The 23,889-nt window shown below is 31.1% G+C and overlaps 2 protein-coding genes across 4 annotated transcripts; both read right to left on the reverse strand.

Annotated features, from left to right (window-relative positions):
- Positions 1–149: 149 nt before the first annotated feature.
- On the reverse strand, positions 150–9,551 carry LOC136977087 (15-hydroxyprostaglandin dehydrogenase [NAD(+)]-like). 2 transcript variants are annotated; one of them, XM_067272529.1, is made up of 8 exons: positions 9,205–9,551; positions 8,744–8,867; positions 6,085–6,182; positions 5,905–6,001; positions 5,743–5,819; positions 4,044–4,189; positions 981–1,119; positions 150–399 (listed from the first exon to the last, which is right to left on the reverse strand). In XM_067272529.1, the coding sequence occupies exons 1-7, from the start codon at positions 9,340–9,342 to the stop codon at positions 993–995; spliced, it is 807 nt and encodes a 268-aa protein (XP_067128630.1). In that variant the 5' UTR covers positions 9,343–9,551; the 3' UTR covers positions 150–399; positions 981–992. The 2 variants fall into 2 exon arrangements, with proteins under 2 accessions (XP_067128630.1, XP_067128629.1); XM_067272528.1 differs by lacking the exons at positions 150–399; positions 981–1,119 and adding an exon at positions 2,912–3,061.
- A 2,517-nt stretch (positions 9,552–12,068) lies between these two features.
- On the reverse strand, positions 12,069–17,302 carry LOC136977086 (15-hydroxyprostaglandin dehydrogenase [NAD(+)]-like). Of its 2 annotated transcripts, XM_067272527.1 has the most exons (7): positions 17,034–17,302; positions 14,428–14,551; positions 13,585–13,679; positions 13,418–13,514; positions 13,275–13,351; positions 12,841–12,974; positions 12,069–12,416 (listed from the first exon to the last, which is right to left on the reverse strand). In XM_067272527.1, the coding sequence occupies exons 1-7, from the start codon at positions 17,169–17,171 to the stop codon at positions 12,284–12,286; spliced, it is 798 nt and encodes a 265-aa protein (XP_067128628.1). In that variant the 5' UTR covers positions 17,172–17,302; the 3' UTR covers positions 12,069–12,283. The 2 variants fall into 2 exon arrangements, with proteins under 2 accessions (XP_067128628.1, XP_067128627.1); XM_067272526.1 differs by having other exon boundaries at positions 13,275–13,514.
- Positions 17,303–23,889: the final 6,587 nt, after the last annotated feature.

Raw genomic sequence — 23,889 nt, forward strand, 5'->3', positions numbered from 1 at the left:
CGTGTAAAAAACTGTCACGCCTGATCGAACTGTAAGAAAAACAAATTTTATTATTATAGTGCAATTTTTCACTGATAAAAAAGAAAAAAATACAAAACGTTAATGTGTTTGATGCTCAAGTTTTATTATTTTACATTTGTAATGCATTTATTTATTTTTTTTCAGTGAAAATGTCAAACTACACTACAGATTAAATAAGCCTATCGGATGCTGTAGTAGTAAAAATGCCATATGCATTATTATTTAATACGTATGTATTGGAATAGTGCCTGCTTTTCCAGTCAGATTCCTCAAAGATTTTCACGAGTGATCTATCTTCAATATATAAGGTTCTGTCTCTCAGCAGCGTTTGTTTATTAAGCACGGCCAAGCCCCTGATGTAAATTCCTGTCTTAATACCTACAAGATCGTTAAAACTATTTAGAGTCTATTGTGATACCATTTCTCATACTAATAAAGTAGCGCGTTACTGCTATTATTAAAAAAATTAAAATACTTTAAATAAACTGACATAAGGAAGTGTATAAACATATCTGATTATGAACTTTCTTATACTGTAGGTCTAAGAATAGCTCTCATAAGGAGAGACATTTCCTAGTATTTGTTTCGAACAGATTTCAATGAAATTAAATTAGTATGCTTATAATAATTTCTAGTTAGGTAAACAGAATGAAGAATTTAATTTGTTTTATCAGAATTAAAATATGAAATTTTATAAGAATAATAAATCTAAATAACTTCAAAAATTCTCTGTTAACGCATTTAGTTTTAGCAGGATTGGTCATAAACTGTAAATTACCTCATACTCCAGAAGTTTTGTGCTTTAATTTATTATATTTTAATTCAAGTTAAACACTTCAAATCCATATACCTATTCTTTTGTAGCATTTTTGGACATTTATTACACTGTACTGACCTTCAGTTTTATATTTTTAACATTATTCAAAAATAATTAATACAATAATACAAAAGAATCTTACATTGTGTTATCATCACTTAATGAATTTTCTGTCTAAAAATTTTATGTACGTATTTTTCTTTCCATTAATGACAGTCATAACTGCACCGTTTCTTTCTTCATTAATAAGCTGAATAATTGCATCAGCCACTTTACTGGATCTGAAAATTAAATGCATTAAATCATTATTAACTATAAATATAAGATGGCCAGACGGCCGGAAACGGATCATCAGCCTATCAATCCGAGAAATCGGGATCGAATCCAGTGAGCAATCCCGAAAATTTATCGGGACCATTCTTCATCATCTGACAATCTCCATTCTGGGCACATTATAGACATGGCCGAATCACGATGAGCAAGGAAAACGGCCCTCTTCGTGCCTACAGAGTCGAGAATGAAAATAAAGCTGTAAATACCAGGAATCATTTATAATGACATCATCACAATGCCGAACTGCACTGTTTAATCATATTTTTAATTTAAAATATATCCTTTCCGCCTAAAATTAGTAGTGGCTTGCCCCCAAACCATTTTTTTAATGATAGACATGCCGGTTAGATACATGACCGGCATTTCTAACCTTTCAGAGGAAAACATTTGAACTTAAATAACATGACTTACGGTTTTGTGTCGGAAGTTCGTATATTGTTAATTTGGGCCTCCTGCCCTAAGCTTTCCATATTTAGTCTCGTCTCGTCTTTTATCTAACTAACTCCGTTTTCGAGATTTGGGAAAGACGGACAAACGGACGTACAACGCTGGTAATTTATAGGTCTACAATTTTATTTTTTCAAATTGCAGCCCAATTACCAGTAATTTAAAAACATTTGAAATTTTAGACTTGGGGAGCAAACCTCATATATTGTTTTTATCAATTAAATTATATTATTGCATTATATTTGGTACTGGTTACGGTCGGCAGACTCAACAGCTGTAACAGAGCAAATTATGGTACTTGTTATGGAATGAATCTGCTGAATGATGAATAATGAGTTGATGCGAGTGGATTATGAAGCTTAAATAACGTTTGTTCGTTTCCAAAAACTTAGATACATTAAACAAGTAAATTGAATTCATTCTTAAAATTATGTCTATATTTTAGTTGATAAATACTCTTTATGGGAGAATTAATAATTAAGTTCACGCTTTTTATATTCATAAATAATATTCACTCATATGGGCACAGCCATCTTTGATCAGTTGTAGTTACCTATAGATAGCTATAACTGTGTCTTCCGAAGTTTTTACACTAAACGCGACGTCAATACACGTAACGTATTTAAAATAGCGTTTCTATAGTGCGTTCAACAGAAAACATTCAACTGTTCCTGAAACTGTTGAGTCCGTCAAATGCAGCCATTGTATTCGTTGCCTGGTAAAACGGCTGTAACGACAGCAAATAAGCTAATGACATAATTCGTTTCATTGAAACGACTGTGCCATTGGTTTGCTTATACAGCTATATTAAAGTCCTTTACGAGACAACGTGTCCATTACTTTTATTTACTGGGTGCTTCAAAAAACGTTAACACTAATATAGAACTTCAACTTGTTATGCCGGATTTGTAGTGGCAGGTTGTCCTCTACGTAATTCTCAATTATGTACAAGAAGTCATGACCGGATTGTGGGGTTCTCAAAAGTATGACCCTGCTGCAGTGACTGAGAATCTTCTCCATACAAGTGTTAACATTTTTCAAGCAATATGTATCCTAACACTTTCTTTTGTTAATTATAAATGATTTAATAAAAGTGTTATCAGCGACTACTTTGAATGGAGATCAAATTTACGCGGTACCGTCAACCGAGATTTACTTTTACCCCATATCTTACACTTTTATGGAAATTTGTTTTATTCAGTCTAAAATTAGCTAACTTGTTTATGTGAGCGACAAAAGATTTCTCTTTTACTTCCATAAACGCTGTTTTCTGTTACCAGGTGTTACTAAGTGTCTATTTTTTATTTTGTTTTTATTGGGTTTCTAGGCATATTATTCAAATCAGATACATTTCTTCGATTTCTCAGACCATTTTTGATGTCATATAAACATTTTTCGGGTGTCTCTTTAGTACAGTCGCAACATTTCAGAAGTTTCAGACACCTGAAACAATAGAGTTTATTACAGGTTGCTAAAATCTGTAATGGTTATTAAAGCATAGTAATGAATATATGATAATTTATGGTTCAAACCTACGTTAGGAGTAACATTAACCATAAACCAATGTTACCCAAAACAACAAAAAGTGTTTGTGTTTACATTCTTTCTAAAATAGCTTTGAATATATATGTAGGCCTAATAATAAAATGAAATTATCACATTATTTTAATAGAAGTATAAGTGTAACAAATTAATACTTACCTTAACAGTACTTTTTTATAGACTTTTTCAGGAATATAAATTTGCCGATAAAAGAAATAAACAGTTTGACACGTCAGATTTTCAACCTCCAGTACTGCCAATTACTAAAAATAAAAATGCTAAATAATTATGTATTGTTAATCCTAGTGTTTTCCTCTATATGCAGGAACAAATTATTTTTAAATGGAAATATTGAAGTTACAAAAATAAACAATTTTTCTCGTTGATGGCACAATAAAAAGTCAAAGTAAATTCGTTTTGGTTTACTTGTTTACGGTAACGTGACAAGTGGGCGATCCGACAAGGTGATACCTCCTGGAGATTATCTATGGGAAACCGGCTTTATTTTGGTGTTAATTACATGAATAAAATCCGAAAATCTTTACGTGACCAACTCGTTGGAGAGGCGCGAACACACGACTAACTACCAGTGTTCAGTTGTTTTATCCATTCGGCCGCTGCTGGGCAAGCAACCCCTGTTGACGGTACTTACTAACACTCAACCCCCGCGTAAAACAACACCTAAAATGTATATACACTTGTTGAAGTATGTTTAATTTTTTTACTGAAATAATTTGATTGTTTATTTCATTATTTATGAAGACATTTTGCACCGACGTCACACTTCGATACAGTATCATATATGGTCATTATAAATATTTAGTTAAAACATTGAATTTATTAAATATTTTTAAAATATTATTTTATCACGAGTAATACTTACTCCATTGGTAGATATTTATCAATGAATTCTTTTATATCTTGATCAATATTCATTGATTTAGTAGCACTTTGATACAGTTTGGTATTTACAGCAGCAGGACATACCACGTTGAATTTAATTCGACTTTTTTCGTAATGAAAATCTTGCTATAAACAAAATTATTTACTTCGTTATCATAAAAAATAAAACAAGTTGTAATAGAAAGTAGTGGAGATAATGAAATTAAAATATTTAGGTAATTCAAATGAAATAATAACGAAAACATAGTGATCATAATTAAAGGGTAGGTGTTGCGAGCTCTCCACAGAAAGAACTATTGGACAAATCTTAACCGGATTTGGTATACGTGCTGTCTGAGAATGCGATTTTCTATTTTCAGAATAAATTTATTTCAAACTGCAGCCGCTAGGTCGAAATTTGGCGCCGGTGTTTTCTTAATATGCATATTACGTACGTTTTCTAACGAATTTCCGATGTAAACCAACTCGCAAAAGGTTCTTCACAATTCTTTAACAGGTGTACAGTCATAGTACTCATTTCGCATGATTGTGTGTTAGTTAAACTTTTCTATCAACAAAACAGCAATACCAGTCTGGCACTTAAGAAATTTCAGACGTTTTGATCAAAATAAATTAAATTTAGTGATTTTATTTTTTTATTACTCGGTCACTGATGAACAATTACAGTGGATAGTAACAGTCCATAGTCCAGCTTCGTGGATTTAATGATGGAATCATGTTACACAAATATTTCTAATACATTGTAGCAGACTGTAATTCGTGTTTCCGATAATTTACTTAATTTTGGAACTTTTTCATTTCGGTCATTAAGTTAAAACAGCCTAATCAGAAAAGCAAAGTGATAAAATACAGTTACAAATGACAGTTTACACACAAAAAGCTACCACCGCTAATACCTAATTACAAGATTTGCTTGTGATCGCGATGTGTGCCTTTTATGCAAATTGATAGCAGAAAGAAGAATACTATTTTAGTAACTTCAGTTTCCAATTGTTGTCATATTTATAAATTAAATTCGCTTAAGATTAAATAATAGAAACATTTTTGAAATATTTAACAAGACAAAAAGATATAAACAATTATAACGTAAGGACCGTCCATAAATTACAGTTTTTCAGAGGGAGTGAGTACAGATAGAGTAAGGTCTCACAAAAGTACATTGTACAGTACACAATGGAGAAGGGGCTAAGTTATTGTCTACTTGGACTATATTTTTACAATTCCTTACTGGTCATGTGAATAAACTAATCAGTTAGAAAATATTTACAGAGGAAATCATTTCACCAATGTCAGAGGTCAGTGAATTATTGTATACGTAATTAAAGGGAAGGGAGTTTGACGAAAATACACCATTGGACGTAACAAGGAGGGAGGGATCAAAAGTGGTTCAAGATTAATACACAATTAATAGACAGTACATAATCAAACGATACAGCCGAATCGGGCTATAATGTGGATAATTAATTATTAAGATACTAAATAATTCGGACTAGAGATAGACGGTTAAGCACTAATCTCGTGCTAAATTTAACCATTATAAATAAATAAATTTAATTTAGAATATTTATTCTGGAAAAAACGCTTCGATTTTATATGCAGACTAATTAATTATAACTTAACAATTTTTTATAATGTATAGGTAGATAGAAGTAGAAATCATATTACGATAATTTACTTACTCCGTAACATCTTGTAAGAGCAATTATACCAGCATTTGTCGCTACATAGATAGGATTATGTGGCATGGCCTGTAGACCTAATATATAAATTAAAAATTATATTTTTTTAATTATTTACGTATCTCTTTACACTGCAAAATAAAATTCGTAAGAAATGAATACCTCCTACAGAAGCGACATTAACAACAGCACCGCCATCTCCTCCATTATTCTTCCCCATATACTTTAACGCAATGTTGCAACCGTATATTACACCATTCTGCAATTTTTTTTAAATAAAAAATTCAAATTGTAATTAATACAATCAAATTTAAAAAGAAAGTGGGAATTGTTTATACTTACCAAATTAGTTTCTACAATTTTGTCTCCTTCAGAAACCCCCGCATTATTTATTAAAATATTTAAATTACCTAAAGATTCTTTGGCCTTCAAGTAGGCTTCTACAATTAAATTAATTAATTAAGAATTGATGATAAATTATTCATAAAAGTTTAATTTTTAAATCTATGAGAATAATCTTCATGGTCTTATTTAGGTTATACGTTTAGTGCAGTTACATAAGTATGGAACTATACTACACTCATATTATTTGAATTTCATTTAAAAGTTATTACTCAAAGTGAGGAAAGTAGATAAATTTCACAAGATTTTTATACGTTGCTTAAATACTACGAGGCGTGTTTTTAAAGTAAGTACCGTTTTAATATAACGCCGCTGGAGCGCTGCAGTCGGCACTTAGTGCATGCGCGCTGTGTACCTACATCTGTTGGGAAGCCACAAACGCCATTACGGAGCCAGTCGACTGTGTTTACTGTTGTTTGTGTGTTACTGAAATGCCGCCGCTCATTGAGAATCCCGCCGACTGCGAAGTGCGTGCCGTTATTCGTTTTCTCAGTGCTAAAGGCTCGAAAGCGGCTGAAATTCATCGCCAAATCAGTGAAGTTTATGGTGAAAGCGTTATGAGTGATGGAATGGCACGAAAATGGGTTAGGGCCTTTAGTAATGGCCGCACAAACATTCACGAGGAGGAATGAAGTGGGCGACCTTCAGTCATTATCGATGATTTGATTGAAAAAGTGGACTGTAGAGTGAAAGAGAACAGACGTGTGAGACTTTAAAAAAACTGCGCCGTGCAGTACAAAACAAAAGGCGGGGCTTACTGAGCAAGGGTGTCATTTTGCTCCACGATAATGCTCGTCCACATACGGCAAATCAAACTCAAGACCTAATCACATCATTTGGCTGGGAACAATTAGACCACCCTCTATACAGTCTCGACCTAGCACCGAGTGACTATAATTTGTTTCTGCATTTGAAGAAGCATCTGGCAGGGCAGCGCCATAACAATCATGACAAAGTCAAAACGACCGTTCTGCAGTGGTTGTCTCATCAGGCGGCAACATTCTTTGAGGATGGAATACAAAAGCTGGTCCCACGATATGATAAGTGTCTCAATATTAATGGGAATTATGTAGAAAAGTAGTGTAAAATATGGGCTTTCACATAAATAAAAATTTTGTTAAAAATGTTTGCTTGTTTTTTTTTATATTTCAAAACGGTACTTACTTTAAAAACACGCCTCGTATGTAGTGTGATTAATCGATCACATGGCATTTCTTCATCTTTTATTTCAGTTGACTACATAGTGTTTAAGCAACAAATAAGAACAACGACACGGTTTCAGATTATCAAAAGATTTTTATATTAACTTATATTTATTAATTATAAAAATCGTCACATGAATCTTATTCTAGATTTCTTCCATCTTATTGTAACCATCGTCGACATCAGCGGTTCTATGTAGAGTATCTTTTATACCAGATCTCTTTGAGAACTAGTATTGTGAGCCCTGCCTCTGGAGATGGTGCACGCATGTAGTTAAATTTTAGATTTTGTTTACTCTTTATGTAATGTTGACCTATGATCGTTATCATGCACATTATAAATTCAGTCAAACACTGGTTCAGCCGATGGTGAAGGACATTTCTGACTGGCACCAGTGAAAAACTCTTGAGGATATAAGGCAAGGTGAAAGCATTGGCCAGTAAAAAATTGGAAAAGAAATTGTTAACGACAAAGTTAAATGTCACGCTATTGTTAATATTGTTAATGTTTAAAAAATCCGGCACTCACTGAGCGTGTATTCCCTTAGCGACGCGATTTGCACAAAGAGACACTATCGAACTGACGATAAGGTTCGTTTCAAATGAAAATGGTAATTTGGAGTAAATCCTATTTTAAATTTCATATTTGTAAAATTGATAAACTTCGATTAATGTCAAGTTTAAACAAAAACCGTACACATCTTAATTAATTGTAATAACACTGACCTCGAAACTGGCGGAATAAATTCGAGCCACAATTAGTACCTCTTCGTTTATGCCTTTTAAATAAGAAAAATACAATTACATAGCATCGCTTGGGCAGACAACTTGCATTTCGGACATAACTAAGAACCTTGTGTAACTTGTGTTATCTGATATTCTTTTGCAACGGAATCATCCATTTCGTTTCAATTACCAGAAGCGAGATACCGTGACTTAGTGAAAGCTATTGTTTTGTTTATAATGTCTGTTAAAACAGGTACAATTAGATACACATGCAATATAATCACTTGTAAACCCAAATATTCGTACTACGTCTCTCTGTATTTTTCGTAATAAACGTAGCGGCTAAACAGAAGTAAATCTTAACACTCCTCTGTCGAGGATCCTTTTCGTCAAAAAATATTTGCTAAGTACAAAACTTGATAGATCTAAATTTACTATTCAAATTTGATTCGTTAATAAATTTTGAATAATTTAAATTTCGACAAATATGTTACTTGTAGTATAAAAGTAACCGCATTGTAAACTTGTTACGAGTAATTATCTTCTTATAACACTAAAAATCATGTTTCCCCGTCTTATTAGATTGCTTAATTTAATAATATTCTTTTAAACTTATTATTCTCATATTTTATTTAGTAAACATTTATTATAAAAAAAATACATAACAATACCTTCAAAATTTTCTGACGAGGAAACATCACATTCGACAAATATGCAATTTGATTCTCCATAAGTTTTCTGCAACTCTTCCACTGTTCGTTGACCTTCTTCTAGATTCACATCCGCGCAACAAACCTAAGCATTTAAATACATTAAAAAAATAAAATAAAATACACAAATTAACAAAGAAAACGCCATTATTTAGAGGTGGCTTTTGTTGGAGGTTCCACTGTATGTATGTATGTATTTATGTATATTATATCCCAAGGTATTATAATTATGTAATTAATAACATTGTTTAAAAGATGGAGAGAAATTGCCACTGTTCAAGGTAAACCTATTAATTTTTTGTGTGTTTATATTCGATCAGCAAACAACTTAATGTATGAGTTTGCTAAATAATTTTAATTTCATATTAAATATCAGCAAGTACACAACGACTAAGAATTATGAACGAAAAAAAAAATTTTACCTTACATCCTCTGCTTAACAGTGCTTCGCAAATAGCTCTTCCTATCCCCTGTGCACCGCCTGTTACTAATGCTCTTCCATTTTCCACATCTACATATTTTTCACTTTTTTCGCAACAAGCTGCTATTATATTAAACATTGTATAGATTAATTAAGGTTTTTCTCTTTTAGACAATACGAATTACGATGAAAATATTATTCTCTGTTAAAGTTCTCTTTAAACAGAATCCACATTAATACAGAACAAGAACAAGAATAAGAGTAAGCGCTTACTAATAACCAGTTTCGGTTCTAACAGGCAAGTTTTTTCACGCAGGTGACCTCGAAAATTCGCTGTTTTTTAAGTATTTACTTTTATCTAACTTACAGAACCAGACCTTAATTATAACAGGAGTGAAGTTTATATAACTTTCTATAGATGTGTTTTATGTATTAATAAGTTAACTACTTCATAATGATTAAAGAAATAAACAAAACTGAACGTAAGAAAGTTCATACTCGTATACAAATGTATTTTTTTGAGAAAATTTCGCATATTTTACGAAATGAGAAGAAAGTTTTATCTTCGCAATTCGTACAGATTATATGCAAATTTATGTAAAGTAGACATTCACATTCAATTTATAAAAATCACGTGTTTGCGTGCTAACTTCAATTTGGTAAATATCCAAATTATAAATTATAGCAATGACAAAAGTAAAAAGGTAGAAGTAGAATATTTCAAAATCATTGCATTGGACTATTGCTATACAAATATCCTTTGTTCATTATAATTAATTTTTATTGATGACGTAAAAATGTACATTATTTAGACAAAACGAATGCGCCGTTTTATCTGCTCATTTTAGTTCAATAATTCGACTCTTTCTCAATCAAAATGTCGATGATTGTGTTACCAGTTTGTTTAGCTTTCGTAAGGTTAGAATAAAATACAATTCACTTCAATTTGTCATCTTAGATTTCCCAATCACAAAAACCTGTAGGAATGATGTCAGGTTAACGTACAACTTTTACTGTATTCTGACAAAATGCATTCACCTTTAATACCTGTGGTGTCATGTCTCGTGTTTATCAATAACTTCAGAAATATTCATTAAAATCGGTGTAATTTATTTTTCTGATTTTGTATTAAATCCTTCTTCGCTAAATTACATTCAAAAGAATTATTGTTATAATTAATATTAATAATTTCAAGTTAATAATTCCTAAGAAAGAAAACAAAAAGGCAATATAACAGGTTTTTATTTTGTAACTTAATAATCTTATATATTTAATAAAATTTATTTTATGAATTGTCTTGTATCGGCTAGTTGAGCGTGACCTTCTAGACTATATCGCCCCGTAGTAAAGTGTGACGTAATTGTCATGTAATAGTAGTTGTATGCTTTTATGACGGTCATTACGCGGGGAATAATGCCTTCCAGGAGGTCTTTTAAGAGTAAATTCCCCCCATTTAGGCGTTACAGACGTGGAGAAAACCAGGAAAACTCCACGTGGCCAGTCCGTCCGGGTGATGCGAGAACCCACAACTCCCAGTATTCAAGAGAACGGAACCGCTTGGCCAATTTTATCCCTTGAATAATAAAAGTAGGTAATGACATCTAATGGAAACATTTGCTTTTGCTTTATGATAATTGTGTTGTTTATAGAGCCACCACATTGGTTACTTAGTTCCTTCTCAATATATGCAGCAAATAGCATTATTTGTATGAAAATATAAATTTAAAAAAGCGGTAATAATTATAAAATATGCATTAAATTTCAGTTGAATTTTTCTTATTGAATATATTCAAGCAATCTTGTATGACTGATGTTCCTGATAAAGGAAAACATCAACTACAAGAAGAAAATAATTTTCTGTAGTCTTCTGAGCAAGTAATCATTACTTATTAAAACATTTATTGTTATTTTATTACAAATCTCACACAGCAGACATCTTCACAAATGATTAATAAATGAATATTTATTACGATAATATTATGTGGTTTTTCTGATAAATATTTTTTTTTATCTGAAAAAGCAATGTTTAATGTCTTAAAACCATTTTTTATTTCGATGAAATGATTATATACCAAAATTTTCATGAGATTTTTACTTAAATCCTTTCAAACTTAAGTCTTCCACATCTGTAAAAAACAAATAAATAAAGAGCAACTGAGAAACTAGCACGTTTTGTATGAAAGGGACTATATCATTGGCTCGCTTACTTAGCTGCTTGCCACCCGTATGCGACCAACATGTTCAGATTTTTCTACTAAAAGATGAAGATAGTGCTTACCATTAATGCATATCTCAGTGATATAACAAACAATTTTAGGAATTTTCGTGGGCGTGTATTCCGAATATGTCAAGCTCCTCTTATCACTCGAAGGCCTGAACGAGCCCACCATCAGTATAATTAAAAATGCTTTACCTGAATTTCGTGTAAGGCAATTATGTGTACAAGTTATGCCACGATCCGGCGAAATCGCGGTAACTACTACAATTTCTTATGAAATTTTCCGTATTCCTGAATAAGGACTATTATATATATTTTTTTATCATAAATAAAAAGTGAGTTATTTATTTTACAATAAAGAATAAAACTTCTTTTGTATCTTTGCAATCAGTCCTTTCAAACGCAGTTGAGAGATGAGTCAATTCCATAGCGGAGTCCGTGGAATTGTCTTATCCCTCAACTGCGTTTGAAAGGACTGATTGCAAAGACATATATTGTATGTATTGTCTACAAAAGAAGTTTTATTCTGTATTGTAAATTAAATCGTTCTGGCTTATTTTTAAAAAGTGAGTTATTTATGTTTGTTGATGATAAAAGTTATTGTGTTTAACGAGAAATATGTAAAATAAACTGTAGAATATTTCGCATGCAAGCGAATTTCATTTTAATTTTAACATTGTCACAATAAACTTAAGTTAAAACTCAATTAAAAGCACTTATAATGACATTTTAGTACATATCATATTTTAATAATTTCATTCTTTTAAAATTAACAAAATAAAAAGGAATCGTGATTATTTTTATGTACGATTTGCTACTTGAAAGCAAAAGTTTATCAATTATGTCTTCAATTTATTCAAAATTAATTCAATTTTAGGTATATTTTTGTCGAAAATTTTACATATTTATTTTTCTCTCCTTTAACAACAGTCATAACTGCTCCTGGTTTTCCTTCTTCCATGAGCTGAATAATTGCCTCTGCCACTTCACTTGGTCTGAAAAGTAATATATATCATCATTGGTAATTCGAATGATCTAAGAGCCTTAATCCTAAGGCTCTCTTATATAATCTGTACAATCCAATTTACTTCAAACTAATGTATACTTTGATGTTACTATTGTCGCAACATCCATTATTATGCTAAGTTTTTGTAATCACTAATAGATTCATTTTAGGAGGTTAAAAGGGTTGGTTCTTTTTTTAAACGTTTTATTAATAATTTTATTAAATTTTCTATGGTAGCTGTATTCTATGTTGATCTAGTAATAGTCTCTTTAATCCGAAAAATTGACGATAGACTGCCTCACAGTTAAGTTGTGAGGCAGAGAGCTTTTCGGATTAAAGAGACTATTACTAGATTAATAATTTTAACTAAAAATTATTTTAAAAAATAATAAAATATGTCAATTAATACTTACTCCAATGGTGGATTATTTTTTTTCATTTCTTCAATTTTTATATCCAATGTTGTATCAATATTTCGATACAGTTCGGTATTTACAGTATTAGGGCATAAACAGGTGAATTTAATTCCACTGTTTTCGTAATTTAACTGTTGACATTAAAATAAAAAATATATAATTTTATTAATTATGTATTAAAAAATAAAAAGATAGCTTCCAGAACTGGTAAGACGTTGACTGTAACTGTACAGGTGCAGGTGGAATGAAGTACAGTGTGGTGTAAGATTTTCTGTTCTTAATAAAACTTAAGCCAATTTTTTTAATATACCCTGTATATCGTCTATCATTAAAGTTTTCCTTGAGAAGATTGAAAATTACAGCTATTTTATTCTAAACTGCTTTAAATACAGTAAATATTCAGATTATCCTATTATAATGATTTTACTTACCCCGTGACATCTCGTAAGAGTAACTACTCCGGCTTTGGTTGCCGCATAAACACCATAAAATGGAAGAATTTGGAGAGCTAGACAATATATCTGAATTAATTTACATACGTTCATTACGTGAGACGAAGTAAATCTGTAAATACCTGCAATGGAACCAACATTAACAACGGAACCACCATTTCCTCCATTATTTTTCCCCATGTATTTTAATGCTATGTTGCAGCCGTTTATTACGCCCTTCTGTAATTTGTTTTCATCAGAGAATTAAAAGTAATAAAATAAGATTTTAAAATAAATCTATCGTACATACTAAGTTAACGTCCACGGCTCTATCATCCGCGACTCCAGCATTATTTATCAAAATATTTAAAGTTCCAAATGAGTGCTTGGCTTTTAAGTATGCATCTGTAATTGAATTATTGTAGTGTGAGACAAATATAATGTAACTGCAATAAAATTATTTTCATTCTACTATTCAATTATACCGGGTGATCTAATTTAAATACTCTTGTTCAGCGCTATATACAGAAATATTTATCAATTCAAATACATCCAGATTTGATATGGTGACTTTTTAAAGCACGCCGAAGACATTTCCATAAAGGAGTTTCACAACATTCATCTCCTCAGGTTTAAGTAAAACCTGAGGTGATGAATGCTGTGTGTTTGTTGACCGTAATGCTTCCTAATGGAGTGTGATATTGTTTTAAGGTTGACAAATTGGTAACATGTCTTCGATAAACCCCACGTTTCTCCACAGTCAACAATTGCACGACTTGCAGCGCCAAAAGTGCCATAACGGTGAGTTTTAGTACTAACTGTTTTTACGGAAATGTCTTCTGCACGTCTTGAAATGTCGCCATGCCATTAAATTGTTAGACATATTTCTCCACAGAGTTCAATAAGGGTACTTTAATTACGATCATCTCGCGTATTTCTATTACTGCATTCAATAATAAGTTGCAGTTGCATTTCGGCAATGACACCTTACTGTAGACATTTGAAACGTACGAGGAAAATGTTTTTTTAAATTTCGTATCTTCTACCGTTATATTCAGGATGATTTTTCAAAAATTAATATCATTACGAATATAACTCTAAGATAATATGCATATGTTAATAATTACAAAAATTTATAAAATACAATAAATACTCTCAAATTCTTCCGAAGACGAAACATCACATTTCGCAAACGTGCAGTTTGATTCTCCATAAGTCTTTTGCAACTCTTCCACAGTTTGTTGGCCTTTTTCGCCATTCACATCTACGCAACAAACCTGAATATTAAAACAATTTTTACTTCAATTTGTTGGGATATTAATTTGCATTATATATCAATTATTCTTTTATATACAATAAAACTTTTGTACAACGACCAGTAACGAAAACATAAAGAATGTCCGTTGTTGGAGGTTTGACTGTATGCTTATACCCCGTATATATATATAGATACTAACTTGAAATTTTCGAAAAATGCTTTATCCCATGCTATATTTTTTCAGAAATGTTTCTAAAATACGTAAGCACATGCACACCTAACATTATTATTTCAACTTTCATTATATCTTATTATATCTCCCATAATTAATAAACTTGTTTAAAAATTGTCAATGTCAGCTCAAGATAAACCTATTGATTGTTTTTCCTCTGATTATAGTCCAGCTATTTTAATTTAGTACATACAGACTAAGAATTATCTATAGGGGAAACCGGGAATTAGTTGTGACAGTTTTTACTTAAAATTTTTTTATGAAAATTCGACTTCGCATAGAAATCTGTAAGTCTGCTGACAGGTTAAGCATTCTCTTAGCTATATATTCCACATTTTTGTACTTTTCTATGAAGTTATTAACATTCTGAAATATTCAGTTTTCTGAAGAGTGCGACTTTGTAACAATGTACCCCTTAGTGGGGCAAGTTGTCACAGAGCCAGGGCAAGTTGTTACATTTACTTTTTTCATACCAGCAAAACAGATTAATCGTCATAAAACTGTCCAACATTGTGAGCATTAAAGCTTGTTGCCCTAGATAAACTCGTGGCCTCGGGAGTTCGAAGGGATAATTTGGGATGCCTTTTTAAGAATCCTGAAAGCCAGTCTTCTGTAGTTCGTTTTGTTTCGTCCCAATTTTTCGGATAGCTAACTTTACAGGCAACACCATATTCGTACGCAAGCATCCTTACATCAGTGGAAGATAAACCATAGTAAATTCTATTTGAATGAACAATATATTCCTCGAGTTTTGATTCTTGTTCATCTGAAAAACCTTGCCTGTGCCTAGTGTACCCAACCAAGTTGACAGATGGTGCAGAATTATCGTTATTTTTCCTCACTCTTTTGATGTAGCGTTGGAGAGTCATAAAATTAATTTTATAAATATCAGCTGCTTTTCTAAGTGATAACTTCTTTTCTTCTACATCCTTTGCTGCAGCTTCGTAGATACTCACGTCTGTAGAACCTCTAGTGGTTTTCCTTTTATGTGTTCGTGGCATTTTCTAAAATATAATAAAAAATATAAGCAAACAAATACATGGGGTAAGTTGTTACAATGTAACAACATGCCCCAATTGTTTTGTAACAACTTGCCCCGATTCCGCCATTTTGACTAAATGGCGAAATACTCTTGAGCATTTCAAGATATTTATGCAATCACAACAAAATATTACACTACCGTATACTGTTAATAAGCATGTTAAACATTGGAAACCTACCACGCAATCCTGTATTCAAAAGTAGATGGGGATCACAATACAAAAAAATTACTTTTAGTTTGGAAAATGATACAAATGAAGATATCACAACTCTAACAGCTCATCCTACCGCCAAATTTCACGTAGCGTTAGAATGACGTAAGTGTCAAATGCCACGTTAATTAATTAGTAAGTGCTGCCTCTAGCGTGTGCTCAGAAAACTTAAAATAACAACTAACCCCGGTCTCCCCTATATATAAAAACGAATGTATGTCTGTCTGTGTGTCTGTGTGTCTGTTTGTCCTTCATGCATTACCACACTATTTATCCGATTGCCATGAAACTTTGGGAAGATGTTTAATACACTCCCGCGAAGGTTTGTGGCATATGTGAAGATCACCATTTCCCCTCTTTCAAAAATATATTTATATATGGATTAAGACTTTTATGTCCAACAGATGGCGCTAACTTCTGACAATCTAAGTTGGCTTTTCTGTGAAGCATTATGCTTTTCTGTGAGAATGGACTAAAGCAGATCATTTTCTACCTATCTATATAAATAAAATATAACGTTTGTTTGTTCCTACCGATTCCTTTGAAATTTTGACACAACGTTGCATTCGAATACGCACGTGTTTTTATATAATATACATGTCGAAATTCCCCCTACTGAGGGGAGATGGACAGGATTAAGGCTTACCGTGAAGAACTCGGCTTCTATTTATACTATTTTACATGCGGTTTTTTGCGTTTTTAATTGCGTTTTAATAGGTTACATCAACAGAATATACACTAAAAAGGGATTTTTCGATATTCCCCAGCGGGGAGAGGGACAGGATTAAGGCTTACTGTGAAGAACTCGGGTTCTATTTATACTATTTTGCATGCGGTTTTTTTGCGTTTTTAATTGCGTTTTAATAGGTTACGTCAAGAGAATGTACACTAAGAACGGATTTTTTGAAATTCCCCCACGGAGGAAGTGTTATACATTTATAATAGATACATTTTGAGCCACAACAACGCGTGGCCAGGTCAGCTAGTAAATAAATAAAATCTAAATAACATCTTACCTTACATCCTCTGCTTAACAATGCTTCACAAACAGCTCTTCCTATCCCCTGTGCACCGCCTGTTACTAATGCTCTTCCATCTTCCACAAATACATTCCTTTGATTGTTTCCAAAACAAGCTACTATTAAATTGAACATTGTGCAGATTAATTAAGGTCGTATAAAACGAATTACGATGGGAAATATATTTTCTGGTAAATTTCTATGTGAAGACAGTAACAAATTTATATTGAATTGATTTTGCCAAGCAGTTTCTGATAACCTGTTTCGGTTCTATGAAGCAAAATTGCCGCGCAGGTGACCTCGAAAATTTGTTTTTTCAGTATTTACAATAGAGTTTAGAACGAGATCTGCATCATAACAGAAAAACATATATGTTATATAAACTTTTACACACGTGTGTTTCCTGTTATAATAAAGAACATGGCAGGGTTATTTGTACAGTACGTACGGGGCATTGATTATATTTTGGTAATTAAACGTTAGGTATAGAGAGATAGATGGAGGTTCGTGTTTTATATCTTTCGTGGAGTCAGACTTAATAAAAGCTGTATTTGTTATTGACATTAACAATTTGTTTTGAAAAATCCTTTCTACCCAAAAAATTTTGTCATTTGTCTTTTTATAATAATTAATAATATAAAAATTATTTTAAAATAAAATATCGTAACCGACACCACACACGACTTTTCATTTTAGGTATTGCCCTACTGTGTTTTAAATGTTTTATTTTTTCAATAAAGAAATTTATAATAATTTAATTACTCTTTTTAGCCTTATTTTTTATTATTTAAATATCATATCCTAGTTATAGTTAAAAATTATTAGGCTTCCTTTCTGGTCCTGTTAACCTTGTTGGTGTGTTTGGAAATTCAGACAAGATCCTTGTCTGTTGTTTGTATATATTAATTATTTAATGAGTCTTTCTACTTTTTAATAGTTAAAAAAATAAATAAAACTAAAAACTAAAAAGTTTATGCTAATATATATTTTTAATGTAATTTTTTTGCGTATTTTATAAATGATAAAAAAACTTTTCTCTTCGAAATTCAAATAAATTACAGTCAAACCTGTTTTTATGCAATGTTTTTTGTGCGATTTTTTATTTGTGCGATTTTTTTAATGCGATTTTTTATTTGTGCGGTATAGTTGGCGACTAGTCTCGTGCGATTTGTCATGTCTCACGTTGACTTATTATAGCTAAATAAACTTATCATAGCATAAATGAACTTATTATAGTAATATTATTGCATAAATATGCGAAAAATGAAATAATTTATTTTTTAAGTCAACAAAACACCACCTGGACAAAAATATGTAAAACAGACGATAGACGAGACGATGCAGTCAAGTGCTGACATCTGTTGTCAATAAATTCTATTTCGTACGGTTTTGAGTTATTTTCTATGTGAGACTTTTGTTTTATGCGGTCCCTATTCACCGCATAAAAAAAATATTTTTTTAATTGTGTTGCGAAAACTATTTTTTATAGCCACTCGTGAAGTTTCGTGCGATTTTTTTTATGCAATTTTTTTATGCGGTCCCTATCCACCGCATAAAAACAGGTTTGACTGTATATGCAAATTTATGTAAAATATACAAATGTAATTTACATATCAAGACTCTGCATTTATAAAAAACACGTAAAGAGATAATAAAAATATCTTCTTGCCATGTCCAATCACCAGGAACAAACTATTCTCCACAGCAGAGGCAACCCTTACAAAGAAATCTTATATTTTTAATTGTGAAGGGATTGTTACCTGTGGACATTTTAGACTGTTTTCGTAATTTGGCAGAGGCGTAGCCTCTAAAGAAAGGTCGTCTTTGCTGTGGAGAATAGTTTGTTCCTGGTGATTGGACGTGGCGTGTAAAGAAGATATTTTTATTATCTGTTTACGTGTTTTTACGTTTAATAAGGTCGAGAGTCATTGCATGCTTCAATGCTATGCAATTATCGTCTTTTACTATAATTAATTTCGATATAAATACAAATATTATGTATGTCATTTTGAAGTTGTTCGTTTATTTGGAATAGAGCACACTTCTCATCAGTTTGATGCCATTTTCCTATTTTTTATAATTGAAAAGTGTACAGTGTCGACAAATTGACGTAAAGGAGTACATAATGTAGGCTCTAGGTGCATTCGTGTTGTCAAAATAATGAACATTACATCATTTTCACATCATTCTTTACTGTACTTTCTATAAAGAGAACATGTGAAAATGATCACAATCGACTAAAGTGTACTGTACATTTTAGACAAAAATGATGCACCACTTTTTTACTCATTTCAATTCATTTCAATGTCCATAATAAAGTGACGAATTGTTTAGCATTCGTACGACGAATATACAATACAATGTTACGTCAATTTGACGTCATTTCACACTTTCCCGTTACAAAGAAAAATGTACGAACGACGTCAAACGCAAAGCGGATCTAAATTTTTCGGTGCCTAGGGCTTATTGCAGTCCAATGCAGCCCGATTTTTACCAAACCTAACCTAACCTAATAACTATTTTTTACCGTACAATAAGTACTCATTGTCGATGAAAAACTATAAAAATTCATGGTGATAATTAAATTTTCGTGGACCCTAGACACTTGGGAGCCCAGGGCTTAAACCCTATTAGCCCCTGTGTAGATCCGCTCCTGCTCAAACGTACGTAAAACTACATAATTCTGATAAAACAGAAACACCTATAATATTTGTAGTGTCTCGTCTCCTTTTTTATCAAACACTACAGAAATATTTAATTCTGTGTAACGGATTTTTCGCTTTTTGCATTAAATATTTGACAGCATTATTATTATTATAAACAATGTTAATAATTCATAATAAAGAAAGCAATTAAATAGGTTTTAAATTTTATTTTAAAAATATTAATTTACATGTCGTTATTCATTGAAGAACTACAGTAGATGGCGACATTTAACGGAAACTTCTAAACAATTATGCGGTGTTTTATTTCTTACAATAGAAATTTTGGCTGTGGTTCAAACTTCTACCCGTAATAGAAATATTCTATATATATTATTATAATTTTCTTATAAATAAATATCGAGTGTTACCCCATATTTATAGTAGTAGGCCTATAGGAGAAATTAGTTAAAACAGATTGCTGGAACGTATCAGGGCCATAAAGTAAAATTATGTATATTATTCAACTACCAGGAGTTGTGTACTTAAATAATATACATGAACATCGAATATTCATGGATTGAATATGAAGAGTGAATTGAATTTAAATAAAGCAAAACTTCTGGACAAAAACGGAAATAATTGCAAATAAATTTTAAAGGGTCATTTACAAATTTTGAAGCATAAAAAAAAATATCAATTGTATGAATGAAATTGACGGTTTACAGTTAAATAATAATAATTGGTCGTCTTTCATATGCATTAAGGGTGAAATATTCTAAATTTCCATCGTCGAAAAAGAGTTTTAGAAATGGTACGTACGTATGATTGAATTATTTTTTGGAAATCTTTAAATGTTGATTTATGTACACTATTCGTTGATATCTATTCCGTGCCATATTGTACATAAATTCTTGTTTTAAAAAAATATGGTTTATTCCTTTTATGAATAATAGAAACATTTTTTCCTCGATAGCATTTTAAACTGAAGACTAACTTTAAGTCCAAAGTGTACATTTTGAACGGAAAAAAGTAAAATAAAGAATATCGCTGTGTCAATCTACCACGTGTGATGTAATTGTACTTTAAATGTAAGAATGTTGCTATTTATATGAAGAAATCAATTACAAGACAATAACTGCAATATCATTTTTCTAGTTATATATTATTTAAAATGCTTTAATTAATATCTTACAGCGTTAAGTGGATGCAAAATTTTAAAAAATAATTTCCCAATTCGTCTGTAAATACACGCGCAATTTTTAATGTTATATATTAAAGTTTCTTAAAAACCTTTTAGCCGCTTATTTTGAGAAAATCTTAAAATCGCCGAACAAATGTCTAATCGAGAATGAATATCATTTTGTCATTATTCTTGACGGCAGATAGAATGAAATTTTTCTGAGAAAAAAACAAACACCCATGTAAAGTAAACGAAACTTTAATTTTATTAATTATGTTTAATTAATTTTGTACTTCATTAGAAGATTAATTTATATCGATTGAACAAATCATAAATTTTAAAAGAGAATAATTAAAGTTTTATAATAAATTTAAAATTAAATTAATTCATTAATTCATCAATTCCCAAATTTAAATTTCTTAATTTCTCGAAATGTCTTCGAGTGTAGATTCATTCATTCGAATCTTTTGGTGGCTTTTATTATCAACCGCGTTAGTTTGGCGGTTTCAAGCAACGAACGACCCAAAATGGCAGTCGGCGAAGAAACTTCAGGAAACTCTGCCAGCAAGTTCGTCTTTCCTAGAAAAAGTAAAAGTATTTTTATCAATGAAAAATAATATTTTTAAATATGTGTGATCAAATATTACACATAATTTCAATTTTAAAACAATAATCAAATTAGTAAAAGGTGTTCAATATAAGTTCTTAATTGGGATGCAATTTGAAAAAATTGTAGAACTATAAATAGCCACTGTCGTCCGTCAACGTGTCTGACTGCCCTTCCTCGATCTCGAGAACGGCGTCAGATAGATAAAAGCCGAGAGAGAGCAGGTATGCAACGGCAGCTGGCCCAGATTAACTATATAAAAGCTTACGGTCTAAACGGAGTAAAGTGCTTTCAATTCAAAATTTTCCCCAGAATGGAGTTACATAGAGGACCGGTATGATTACGTCATTAGAAGGAAAAGGATAGCGTACAGAGGCTAAACACCACTAATTTGAGATCGAGAAAGTATTTTTTAAATTAAATAAATTCCAATACGATCAAAAACGGCATGGCAACATTGTGAATAAGTCGCGATAATTTTTGCTCGTTTTGAAAAAAATTTCTTCCAGAATAAAGACGTATGAATGATAACCAATTATAAATGACATAAATTAAGCAAGTATTCAATTAATATTTTTACGAATCGCACGAGTAGAAATGGTGTATTTAAACGAAAATTTAAAAAATTCCGATTAAAAAGAGGTAAATTGTCATCTGCAATTGCCCTTAACACGTTCACCTCTAATAATAAATTCACAGATAATTTAATAAAATTAAAAAGCAATATTTAAAACATTTGTAATTTTACAAATAAAATTAAAATATTTACAACCTGATCAATTGTATTATTAATGTTTACATTAAAACTAAAAATTTATTTTGCTAATTTGAAACATTATTTCTTCCTTTGTACAGGTATAAAAAGTCTAAATCTTGGTGTCAGAATATGATTGTGAGTGAAGTTTAGGACGAAATATCAATTATATTATAAATCTAAACTAAGGAAAAAATATAAAATACTTTCTAACCTCTTTTTCATATTCTGTGGTGAATTCGTCTGCAGATGAACATTCGTAATCATCATTTTTCCTATCTTTCGATTCGGTCAATTCAATTAAGAATTCTGTTTTGTCTGTTTTCTTGTTTTCTAAAAATAATAATTTCATAATTTAAATTCTACATTCCTAACTAAAAGTATAATAAATACGCCATTAACTGTAAGTAAAAACTAAAAATATAGCGGGTAATAAATTTTCAATTACATTTCCTCTCACAAATTAATACAAGAATAAATAATTGATGTGTTTCAAACAGTAATTAGCCTCTAAAAATTAAAACTGCGATGAGTTATTCAATTTAAACTATACAATTATGATTTATTGCAATTATATAAAACCTGAAACTTATAAAGAATGTCACAGAGCAGTACAGATGTGTAATTATAACATAACCGCTATAAAACTACTTAGAACACTGATTTCTGTTCACAGCGACCGGATTAAAGAATCAAAAGTATAAATCACTTGGTATTAATATAAATATGTAATTTCCTGATATATTTCACGGATTGTCTGCTTTCAACCATAGTTTGAATTCAGATGCAGAAAATCCGTTCTATTAATACTTTGCGAATTATATGCCAGACATTAGTAATACGCTGCTGAGTTGTATGCACAAAGTTACTTTATTATTCTGAATACAAGATGAAATAATGTCTCCATTTAGTTCGTGTCAAATATGCACTGTAAGTAAACATTTAAAAATGAAAATTGAACGGCGCCGTGTCTTGTTTCCCACCTGACCAGAACACTCGAAAGACGTTATGCTGGAAAAAGCTGTCATATAACAAAAAAATAAGTGAATAAGAATAACGATTGACCATGGTGCATGCTGAATGTTCATATCTAAATAAATTCTAATTATTTAACACTAAATAAGTAATGTCGAAAACCAGAAGCTATCACAGTGACTTGTCAATTGTTTCTGTCCAGATACGTGAACATTTTGAAACATTTTTCACTCAATATATGAAATATTTTCATAAATAAAACAATATTCGGATATCAGTTCTTTATATTGGATTTTTATGACATAAACATCAAACCACTGAAAAACTATGCATGGAAAATTAATACTAAACTTCACAATGTACTAATAACACATCAGAGTGACAAATATCTGAATATAATTGTATTTTTTTTAACAATATTTCAATAAATTACTTTGAAAATTTAATAATTTTATTTGTAACATTACCTTCATCAAATTCTGTTATCACTGTTGATAGTTCTTCGAGCGTCATCGATGAAATAACAGACGGATCACAGTTTTCATCTTCAATATCGTCTGTCATGGAAGTTGTTGACAGATTAAATTCAAATCTTTCCTCTTCCAATTCATTTAAGTGATGAGAGGAAGAGGCGTTTTCTCCCGATAATGTCGTTGGGTAATCGAGGTTTTCGTCTTCGGATACTTCGTCTT

This window comes from Centruroides vittatus, unplaced genomic scaffold, assembly GCF_030686945.1.
Source record: "Centruroides vittatus isolate TY-2023 unplaced genomic scaffold, ASM3068694v2 contig_439, whole genome shotgun sequence".
In the NCBI taxonomy this organism is placed as follows: Eukaryota; Metazoa; Arthropoda; class Arachnida; order Scorpiones; family Buthidae; genus Centruroides; species Centruroides vittatus.